Source organism: Glycine max, chromosome 2, assembly GCF_000004515.6.
Source record: "Glycine max cultivar Williams 82 chromosome 2, Glycine_max_v4.0, whole genome shotgun sequence".
NCBI lineage: Eukaryota > Viridiplantae > Streptophyta > Magnoliopsida > Fabales > Fabaceae > Glycine > Glycine max.
This window is the reverse complement of record NC_016089.4, coordinates 50,125,590-50,136,948: the sequence shown is the minus strand read 5'-3', so window position 1 is coordinate 50,136,948 and position 11,359 is coordinate 50,125,590. Positions and strand designations below refer to the sequence as shown.

General features: G+C 37.7%; 2 protein-coding genes and 1 non-coding gene across 3 annotated transcripts; 1 reads left to right on the top strand and 2 right to left on the bottom strand.

The window, feature by feature from the left end:
- Window positions 1-420: 420 nt before the first annotated feature.
- On the bottom strand, window positions 421-3,928 carry LOC100807840 (choline-phosphate cytidylyltransferase B-like). Its single transcript, NM_001255597.3, has 8 exons — window positions 3,675-3,928; window positions 3,389-3,502; window positions 3,217-3,312; window positions 3,080-3,122; window positions 2,828-2,983; window positions 2,589-2,669; window positions 1,086-1,196; window positions 421-980 (listed from the first exon to the last, which is right to left on the bottom strand). The coding sequence occupies exons 1-8, from the start codon at window positions 3,809-3,811 to the stop codon at window positions 762-764; spliced, it is 957 nt and encodes a 318-aa protein (NP_001242526.2). The 5' UTR covers window positions 3,812-3,928; the 3' UTR covers window positions 421-761.
- Window positions 3,929-4,562: 634 nt separating this feature from the next.
- On the top strand, window positions 4,563-6,598 carry LOC100788937 (putative UDP-glucose flavonoid 3-O-glucosyltransferase 3). The gene has a single exon (XM_003518534.5). The coding sequence runs from the start codon at window positions 5,037-5,039 to the stop codon at window positions 6,426-6,428; it is 1,392 nt and encodes a 463-aa protein (XP_003518582.1). The 5' UTR covers window positions 4,563-5,036; the 3' UTR covers window positions 6,429-6,598.
- A 286-nt stretch (window positions 6,599-6,884) lies between these two features.
- LOC100526883 (pentatricopeptide repeat-containing protein At3g22150, chloroplastic) lies at window positions 6,885-10,748 on the bottom strand. The gene is made up of 2 exons (XR_003265505.2): window positions 7,889-10,748; window positions 6,885-7,281 (listed from the first exon to the last, which is right to left on the bottom strand). It is a non-coding gene; the product is annotated as a pentatricopeptide repeat-containing protein At3g22150, chloroplastic (transcript).
- Window positions 10,749-11,359: the final 611 nt, after the last annotated feature.

Sequence of the window (11,359 nt, the reverse complement as noted above, 5' to 3'; positions counted from 1 at the left end):
GTCTATTTGAAATTATATAGTTGTTAACATGTATTTGGACCTATATTTTGACATGTTTCAACTTGAGTTTAAAATGAGTCAAACATGATTTTTCAGTTGACCATGATGCTTGGTATAATGTTGGAAACAAAATTCCAAGTTTCAAATTCAAGTTTAATGGAAGCAATTAAAAGTAATTTTTGTATTAAGACTCTTAAGTTGTGTTATTTGTTTTATATATATCCCTAGTTATGTTAAACTCAAGTCGTTTTGGTGATTACATGTCCAAAATCATTTGTGATTGCAAGTTTTTAAACATGCCAAAATCAATTTTCTAATACATGAAAACAAAAATCACATGACTAAAAACTCACATTCTTATAAAATCACATTGATTAAAACTTAATTCTACAGACATATATCCAAAACACGCACATAATATATATGATGCCTACAAGATGCAAAAGTTATAATTGATGACTTCAATGGGACGTGAAAATTCACGTTAGATTGTCCGGGGAAGTAGTGATTTTCCTTCCCTGATCTAGCAACGTAATAAAAAAGGACATGGTATTTTTCCATCTAAAATTAAGCATATGCACAAACAACACTTTCTTGTATACCAGCATTCAACACGCAAAATTTTGACCGCACCAGCAAAATGAAAGTTCCCTTGTGCAACTTCAAATCCACTATCCAATATAATGCATATAATATTACAGATATCGCATGGACAGTTGCTATTGACATTCTTCCGAGAAACCAACTCCACCGAAGTATACCTATTCTTTTTTCTCATCTTTTCCATTATTTTGAGGATTAAGCTCGTCATCATCATAATATTCTTCAAAATATTCTTCATCACTATCCTCCTCATCATCATAATAATACTCCTCGTCATCGTCATCCTTATCATCCTCGCCATTTTGTAGACGAAGTGTGCCATCTCTTGACTGCTGACCTCTTAACCTCTCTTGAATTCGATCCCTAATTGCTGTTCCCTGTTTGTAGATCCAAGTGGTAACATTAAAAAAAGAAAGCAAAAAGATGAGAAGTTTGCATACATTGAAAGAGTTGCATAGCGTTTTCACATAAACTAGGCTCACCATCTTGTGACAGCCTTCTTCAAACATTTCCAGAAATCCAGCAACCCAGCGGTCGGCATTTTCCACCCACTCATTCCGATGCATACCAGCAGTCTTTGCAACAATTTGGATCTGGATAAACCACGCATAGATATGTATCTTTACCATAATTGATAATTCAATAAAAACAACCATGATAATTTTTAATGTATGATACTATTAATCGTACATAAATGTTGAAAGGAGAATACTTATGTCCACAGGACAAGTATTGCCTTTATTATGTATAAAAAGCATAGGTCACTGCTATATACAAAGCAAAAACCGTAGATTAGTTTCAACACTTTCAATTTAATGAAACATCTCCCTCACACCCAGATATACATTAGCAAAATCAATAATTTAAAAAAACTGCTTCCTAAATCCTAATACTGCTTTTAAAAACTATTCTTAGAGACAGACTCAGAGAGAGATGAGAAACTAGTATCAATTCTCTCTATTTTCTTTTACAAGATGATTACAGTAAAGCAAGTCCATAGTTTATTCACTCTCTAGTATCTTTTCCATGCAGGCACAAGAATTTTAATGTTGGCCAAATATTAATATGAGCTTAATAAAGTCATGGAAAGAATTGAAACAAGCAATATTTGGAATCAGATGTATAACTGCCAATAAAGAATTATGCCAAATTAAACTAGTAACTGATTGATATCAGTTTCATGGCAATAAATCATACAACCACTAATTACCAGTGAAACAGTGATTTAAGATGCTCAACAGTGAAGGTTTGACAAAAAAAAGGGAGAAATTAAGAGCAATATTTTCTCATTCATCCAGGTTTGTCACACTAAAATTACAATGATAACTTAAAACTATATTGAAAAAATATATATATAGATATGTAAATTTAGCATGTAGCCAAAGGTTTGCAGTACTTCTAAGATAAATAAGAAATTCAATCTGCAAAGTTCTCCCCCCACCCACCCTTCTCTAATTACAATAGTAATCAAACAGCTAGAAGATTCATGAAGCTACTACAATTATTTAAATATTAAAGCATACAGAGGATTTGAAAACACAGATCTATATAATGAAATTTATCACAATATGAGGAAGGCAATTTTTGAGAGGGTATATTCAATTGATTTGATAATGTTAGGACTCCATGATTCTGAACTAAAACAGACTGCATGGTTCTAAATAACAATTAAAACAACATAACCGTATGTCAATTCAGATTGGGTTGGTTTTTTTTGTTGATTTTACTCCTTAATCACGTTTTTGTCATTGAAAAATCACTCCGAGATCCACAGATGCAATACTTCAACAAAATTGTAAAGATAAACCGTTGAACCAAAAACCAGTAGCAGATGTCCAACGTCCCATAACAGTTTGAATCACAATTGAGCTTAACTATGAATTTTTCAAAGCACGTTACCAAACATTCTTAGCTCCTACTTCAACAATCATTACATGTATCAATTCAACTTGATTACCTAAATGATATGTTATAGCAATACATACCTTTTCGCCAACTTTTTCTTGATGTTCCTTCACTTTCTCTTGTAACGTTTTCAACCTTCTATTCACCCTCAGTCGCTTTTCCTATTTATGACAAAGTAATGATGACAACCACAAAAGACAAGAGCATTCACCAAAGGAACAAAGAGTGACGTCAATATAAGAACAAACAATTTACTTAAAGAGGTATCATGTTAAATTTTAAAGTAGAATACATCAAAGAGATCTATGCCAAATCATGCCTTCACATAGCTCACGCCAAGCTCGTTTCTTGAGTACCCACGATCCAAGTTCCGCAGCACATATTGGTTATAATCTTTGACAATCCTCATTATAACATCTGACGTGGATATTCCTTCAGTCCGTTTTGTTTCCTTAAACCTCCCAACAGATTTAACCTGCATACAAAGTTCACGGCATATAGTATAAGTGAAAGGAGAAAGTAACAACGAAATTAAAAATAAAAAATAAAAAGAAGGTTTTTTCATACATACAAATTCATAAACATCATTGGCAGCACCACTGGCATCAGCATAACTGTGGACAATGGGTTGACAAGTGCAAAAAAGATGATTATATTATGCAATGAAGTTACTAGATTCAGATGTTGATGTTGAGAGATTATTCTTACGGAAGAGAGTCATGAGCCACATAGTCAATGTTGTGCTTGTCAAGAAACTCTTGATTGATAACCCAGGGGGCATCAGGAATAACTTCATCCACCCATCTGGTCTCAAAATGGAATCGAACTCAAATTCAAATTCAAAAGGTTGAAGAAACAAAAAATAAATAAAATATCATACTTGCAGTGGCGCAGGGATTCGTATCGTTCGGCCTCTGTCATAACAGTTTTGCCTTTGTATTTGTGGGTGACTTGATCGTTGCAACACCCAACAAGCAAGTATGTATTCGGAAACCTAAAATCCCAAAGTAAGTGTCTGTGAATGGAACCTTGAAGAAACTCCTTCTATTAATGAATTAGTAATTAATTATTAATGGATTGATATAAAATGAAATATATAATCAGATCTCGGAAGGAAAGAAAAGGATCAAATAGAAAACGAGGCTTAGGAAATGATTGAAGCATACGATTTCTTGGCTTGCTCAAGGGAGCGGGCGTGGCCAAAGTGGAAGAGATCGTAGATGCCATCCGCGTATACCCGAACGGGACGGTCCTGGTCCTCCGGAGGCAACGCCGTTTTCGAATGCTCGCTCTGATCTGCCATTCGTCTCTGCTCCGCCCCGCCTCTCCTCTTTTCCTCTCTATGACATGAAATCGCAATTTCGCAAACGCCGTATGCGCTTTTTCTTCACTATTTTCCTCCCAAATCTTCTTTTTCTTCTTAAAACCAAGACCAGGAGTAGTAAATGATTGTTTTTTTTTTTATTAACAATATATCCAATAATACTATCAATTTTTTTGGTACAGAAATAAAAACGATAGTATTACTATCAAATTAATGGCATATAATCCATATGTTTACATGAATTTCTTTTAAATAAAATACATTATTTTGATAAAATAAAATAAATTATTGTTGAAACATTTTCTGAAATCCCATATATCATTTATTATTAGTAACTTTGTTGGAGGCAAATATAACTATTACGTGTAATAAATCTTTTTTTTAATATTTATCACATTTATATATTTAATATTAAGGAAACATTTGATGTAATAAATCATTCATATAATGTAGATACTCGTATTCATTTTGAGTATTTTATCTTTTATTAAAATAATTTAAGTGATGTTCATCATTATTTATTAAAAATCTAAAATATAATTTATATGTTAAAAAATATTTAAGTATATATTAGTGTGTGTAATGTAACTGATAAATATTTTGTATACATTTAAAGTTTACAATAGTTAGTTACTTATTGTATAAATTATATTATAATTTAATTTGTTTATAAATAGATACTTTTTAAAATTTATTGAAATTTAATTTAAAAATAAAGATGAAAATGATAGATTGAAACAAATAAACGATTAAGGAAATAGAAATATACAGATGAAATTAAAAAAAAAAAAAAAGTGGTTTGAGAAATAAATTATAAACAAGTACTAGTACTATTGCCACTCTTCTGGTGATGGGTTTGTAAGTAAATGCTTCGTTTGAGAAGTGGTGTTGATAAATGAACAAAATTCAGGCACATTGTGGACGTGACTTGACATGGACCTTTCTGGTTCTTCTGAAGAAGACGAAGGCTCTTGCATTCCAATGGCTCGAGTCCTGAAAAGGACTTGTTCTTCATGGTTAAGGCCTTCATCAAAATACATGTGGATTCTCCTACTCTGCCAGCCCATTTTTACTTGTTTGCCCAATCAGCTTTGGGGTTATAACGTCCATCCATGTCCACATATGCCAATATCATAGGTTGACGATAAGACCCCAATCAGCATAAAAAGAAAAAGACTTGCGTGGACTTGAGTTGTGAGGAAGGATGAAGAAAGCTGCACGAGTGGTGTTTATCCCTTCTCCAGGAGTTGGTCATCTTGTGCCCACCATTGAGTTCGCCAAGCTTCTCATCAACCACGATGAGCGTCTCTGGATCAGTGTGTTGGTAATGGACACCACAAGTGCTGCTTACACAGAGTCCCTTGCATCCCAACGTCTCCAGTTCATCAACCTCCCCGAATCACCCTCCAAATCTGAACCAGCAATGACCTCTCTCCTCGAACAACAAAAACCACACGTCAAACAAGCTGTCTCCAACCTCATCTCTGACGACTCCGCCCCAGCACTCGCCGCCTTTGTCGTGGACATGTTCTGCACAACCATGATTGATGTGGCCAAAGACTTGAAGGTTCCTTCGCTGGTCTTCTTCACCTCAGGCCTTGCCTTTCTTGGTTTGATGCTTCATCTTCACACCCTGAGGGAACAGGACAAGACCCACTTCAGGGAGTCCCAAACTCACTTGCTCATCCCCTCCTTCGCCAACCCAGTCCCGCCAACAGCTTTGCCTTCTCTTGTGCTCGACAAGGACTGGGACCCCATTTTCTTGGCCTACGGGGCTGGCCTCAAGAAAGCCGATGCTATTATAGTAAATTCATTCCAGGAGCTGGAATCCCGTGCGGTGAGCTCCTTCTCCTCCCACGCCATTTATCCGGTTGGACCCATGCTAAACCCAAACCCCAAGTCCCATTTCCAGGATGATAACGACAGGGACATCCTCGACTGGCTAGACAGTCAGCCTCCCTCCTCTGTAGTATTCCTGTGCTTCGGGAGCAAGGGTTCTTTTGGAGAGGACCAGGTCAGGGAGATTGCACGTGCTCTTCAGGACAGTGGCCTCCGCTTCCTATGGTCCCTGCGGAAACCTCCCCCCAGTGATTCCAGTTTCATGGCCATGCCCTCTGATTACCTTCCCTCCGATTTCGTTGAAATTTTACCCCCGGGCTTCCTAGATCGGACGGCAGGAATCGGAAAGGTCATCGGATGGGCCCCTCAGGCCCAAATACTGGCCCACCCGGCCACTGGAGGCTTTGTTTCCCACTGCGGTTGGAATTCTACCCTTGAGAGCATATATTTTGGTGTGCCCATTGCCACCTGGCCGCTCTACGCCGAACAGCAGACCAATGCATTTTTACTGGTCCGTGAGCTCAACATGGCTGTGGAGATTGCGTTGGATTACAGGGTGCAGTTCATGGCTGGACCTAACACTCTTTTGAGTGCGGACAAGATACAAAACGGAATAAGGAATCTGATGGACATGGATCTAGACACAAAGAAGAGAGTCAAGGAAATGAGTGAAAAAAGTAGGACGACTTCCTTAGAAGGTGGATGTTCCCACTCTTATTTAGGTCGTTTGATTGATTATATAATGAATCAAGTCTAACCATGTATATACAACATGGATGGTTGGAGGATATATATATATATATTTAGTTCAGCACAGGTCAATCGGACCTCAATATTTCAATTACCTGTTACTGTAACTGATTTCTTTGTTTCAAATTCTTGCCACTGTGCATCAAACGCGTGTTTCCATCTGAACATTGTCCGAAATTATATATTTTTTGTCAAGTTATTTGAATTTGCTTCATGACATTAGTAGTCATCCATAGCATCAAAATTGTGGTTTCATCACATCGAATGTCCTCTATCTACTTATTTTCTACCTTGGAACTGATCAATTACCCCGTGTAGGATTATGGATATGTTAGTAGACCTACCTCAATTCGTCAATTCAACAATCCATTAACATACATGATAAAAATTAAATTTGAAAGTGTTTTTAAAATTATAAAAGATGATTCCAGGCATGGAGTGTTTTTTTGCACGTTAAATTGGCTTTGAACAAATTTGTGAAATGTCTATTGAATGGTTTTGGAACAGAAAAATACACTGTTAACTGGTATGAATGTTAGTAAGTGATTGTGACATCTAAAGTGAAATTCAGCTAAACAAGTGATTAATTACATCACATTGACTAATACCTAATTCAATGAAAAGTAAATATTTATCAATTCAATCTGATAATTGATTAATAAAATATGCAACTATGTCATGTAGTAGAGTCTTTTCCGGCGAGCTAAGTTCAATAACAAATTGAATCTAGCGTATTGTCTTCATCACAATTATTACCGTGTCGTGTTTAGTGTCAATCTGTAGAGGGCAATCCCACCTTTTCTCTCCGACGGGTACCCACGCAGGAATATTTCTCGTAGCCCTCTCCTTTCATCCCGGTGCTGGATTTATATTTAAGAGGAAAAACGAAGAAAAACAATCAACAACGGCATATGACATGCAATGTACTTAACTTCAATTAAAAGAAAATAGTGAATACATAAGCAACTTGAACATGACAGAAGGCATCCATCTAATTTACAGTTTTACACGTGATACGGACTCAACTGGAAATGAAATTCTCTAAAATAGGACCATTGTGCATGAAAACTGGCTGGTCTCGTTTTGTAAGACAAATAATGCCAAAGGAATCCTATCCCATATGTTTTCCTATATATATATACCACTACAGTTACAATGCTTGCAAAATAAAATTAAACTATTTAGGGGTAAGACTCAATAATAATCATAGTTGCAAGTTTGCCTCAACATAGATGTTCCTGAGCTTTTGCCACATATTGTCATTATAACATCACTATGGCAAGAATCTTGAATAAATGTATCATCAACCTCGTAGACTTCTTCATGAGATAACATCTCCACTATCACCCAAAACACTTTGCTCTTAATTGTTCGGTTTCAGTTTTATCAAGCAAGCCCTAAGACTACAGACAAATATTGTATTTAAATGCTGCATTATGTAAAAAAGGCTGAGCTGAAGAATTATACCTCAATATAACAGTAATCATCACACCATTTCTTGTATCAGGGGTAAAAGGTAGGATCAAACTTGTGTCACTATTCAACTGCACAATGGTATTGTACATGAATTGAATGTGTTGTTCATCACTGAAAGAACTGTTTCAAATGAATGACCAATAGCAGTTCGGGTCATGTATGTGTGCACTGGTCATGAAACTATCATTGGTTATAACCAACCCTGTGACTGCTGTAACAACGAACCAAACTCAATTTTTTGAAAGCTGCCCACTGCAGAGCAGCCAACAGCTCACTTTGATAAAATTTGTTATAATACATGCATTTCAGTCACTAGATTCCAAAATCCTATTTAAATTTGAATTGTTGCATGGCTTATAACCAGCATCCTTCATGTCCATGGTCAATTTGTCCAAGATATAATATATCTCACCACTTTGAGGGTGCTTCTCATCTCTGGATACAAAGAAGTTCACACACCCAGCAATCTCAACCCAACTACATCCCATTTCCTTTTGCAAACCTTTTTCCTTCATCTGATTTCTCACTCTATCAACATTTTCCCACTCTCCTTCCTCTGCATAGATATTTGAGAGCAAAACATGATATCCAGCGATCCTTTTTTCTGTTTCCATATTAAGCAACTTTTCAGCAATAACTTTTCCCAATTCAAAGTACCCATGATTTTTGCAGGCCCCAAGAATAGAACCCCAGATTTCTATGGCATTACCATCCTCACCCAATCTCTGGACAAACTCATAGGCTTCGACCACCCTCCCAACCCTCCCTAACATGTCTGCAACACAACAATAATGTTCAATTGAGGGCTTAACTTGATGTACTTTGTCCATAGACTCAAATATGTGAAGACCTTCTTCAACCAAACCACTATAACTGCAAGCAGACAAGATGGCAACAAAAGTAACTGCATCAGGCTTAATCCCACATCTCAGCATCGAATCATACAAGGCAAGAGCTTTCTTACCCATTCCATGCTGACCATAGCTCATTATCATTGTGGTGTATGTGACAGAATTCTTCTCTGGTGCTCTGATAAAAACATTCTCAGCATAACTGATTGCACCCGATTTGGAATACGTGTCCACTAAAGCAGTTCCCACAAAAACATTTTCGTCCAAGAAATGTCGTATGGCAAATGCATGAAGTTGCCTGGCAAAGGTTGTGCTTCCCATTGAACTACAAGCTGGGAGAATCGATGCTAAGGTCACTGCATTTGGCATTACCTTGTGAACTAATGCCTCTCTAAGAATGAGAATGGCTTTATCGCTGAGACCATTCTGTGTATAACCAGCAATCATAGCATTCCATGTGGCCAGATCTCTATCACTTGGGCAGTTCTGCTCAAATAACAACTCAGAAGTCCTAACCAACCTGGATTTCGCATACATATCAATCAGATAACTCTCCATACCCTCAAACTGTATCCCATGGCGAATTAGATATGCGTGGGTTTGCCTTCCAATGTAAGAGCTCCTAATGTTAGAAGCCGCAGAAAGAAGGGCCGTCGCAGTGACGGAATCAATGGGAAACTTCTGCTTCTCCATCTCGCACACAAGCATGAGTGCTTCCTCATCCAAACCATTTTGTACAAAGGAAGAAATTATAGTATTCCACGAAACAGCATCCCTTTGAGGCATGTTATCAAAAACCTTCAAGGAAGTATCAACAAAATTGCATCTGGAGTACATAACCATGATAGCATTGACAACAATAACGGGAGTAACTGCCAAACTTTTAAGAACAAATGCATGCAGCTGCTGAGCCAATTTAATTTGCTGCAGCAGCGAAACAGCACAGATAACGGACAGAAAAGTGACCTCATCGCACACGGCCTCCTCTGACTCCAAGGCTCGAAGGAAAACATCAATCCCTTGAAGGGGACAGTTATTTTGAACATAACCACCAATCATGGTATTCCAAACCTCTGTATTTTTGTTGGAACAACGGTCAAAAACCATCCTAGCATAGTCTAAGCAACCAAGATCAGCAAACATAACGATTGCGGAGCTAACAGCGAAGACGTCATTGGCATAGTCAGCACCAAATTTAAGAAGCAAGGCATAAAACATAAGAGCGGTTTTGGGATCGGGGACAGCAGGGAAGACATTGACGAAAGTAACGGGAGTGGGAGTGATGGAAGTTTTAATGAGGGTGGCGAAGGCGCGAAGTGCGTGAAGCTGTCTGTGGGTTTTGACATACCAGGAAATCAAGGTGTTCCAGGCGACGACGTTTCGTTTGCGCATAAAGGCGAACACTTTGAGGACGTAGTCGAGTTGGGATTGAACAGTGGAGGGGGGCAAGCAGACGGAGTACATGTTCAAGAGGGAGTTGTAGACGATTCGAGAGTTGGATTGGGAGCGAAGAAAATGGGAATGAATGGCCTTACCGGCCAAGAGGTTCTGGGTTAGGGAGCAGGCCTTGAGGGTGGAAGAGAAGGTGTAGCAATCGGAAGGGGTGTCCGGGCTGGACTTCATTTCCGCGTACAGATGGAGGGCCTCCAAAGGCATGTGGTTGCAGATGAAGCCGATGATGACGGTGTTCCAGACCGCGGAGGAGGCACGTGGAAGCGTGTCCAGAAGATGGCGTGCCAAGTGAGGTTGTCCCTGTTGGCACAGTTTGCTTAGGCGAGACCGAATGCTAACGCCGCGGCTTGGCTTTCCGCCCTCAACTGGAACAGGAGGAACGGGAACAACCGTAGAAGAAGCCATGACCCTCATCCCACACACAAACAAACACTATCCCAATCCCATCCTATTCTTGTCACTCTTCATCCATTCCCAACCTACCACCAAAATATCTATCCATATTACAGAAAAAGATTAGGTGAAATTGTATGAAATTTTTCCTAGGCCAGTTTTTTTGTTTGCCTATAGTAAACAATTTTAATTGTCTTTTTTCTGTTTATAATAATACAACAATTTTTATTATTTTTTATAATTTAAAATGTCTCATTTTCATTCTAATTACAATTTTTTTATACTTTTGATTTCTTCACCATCAAGTGTCAACTAAACTCATTTGAATAAATGTAATGTCACATTGATATCAAATACAATTAGGTAACTTTAGACAACGAAAAAAGATAATAAAAAAATAATAATTATATAGACCGTGTATCAAACAACATTAGTTTTTTAATTGACTAAAAATCAATTAATTTTGTTTATATTTGAGTTTGATGAAAAAAATTAGACGGGCCCATCGCCAATGCCATCGTAAATGGATGGAATTGGATCTTCAGAGAAACGAGGAGTGCAAGGTTGCTATCGTTAGTGTTGATGATGCAAAGGAGGCACTTGAATGCAAGCATGTTGTTTATGATGTAAGTTTTTGACATTTTATCACTTATTGTCCTTTTCACACACCTACCCCAAGTCTCCAAAAATACTAAATCATAGTATCAGCTGCATATGCTTCATGCATAGTATCACCCACTATTGGCAAACCCCTTCACCTCTTTTC

Coding starts and splice junctions, on each gene's coding strand:
- LOC100807840 (NM_001255597.3), bottom strand. CDS start 3,811: ATGGCAGATCAGAGCGAGCATTCGAAAACGGCGTTGCCTCCGGAGGAC. Junction 3,503..3,674: donor CTTGAGCAAGCCAAGAAATC/GTATGCTTCAAT, acceptor TTGGGATTTTAG/GTTTCCGAATACATACTTGC. Junction 3,313..3,388: donor GAATCCCTGCGCCACTGCAA/GTATGATATTTT, acceptor TTTTGAGACCAG/ATGGGTGGATGAAGTTATTC.
- LOC100788937 (XM_003518534.5), top strand. CDS start 5,037: ATGAAGAAAGCTGCACGAGTGGTGTTTATCCCTTCTCCAGGAGTTGGT.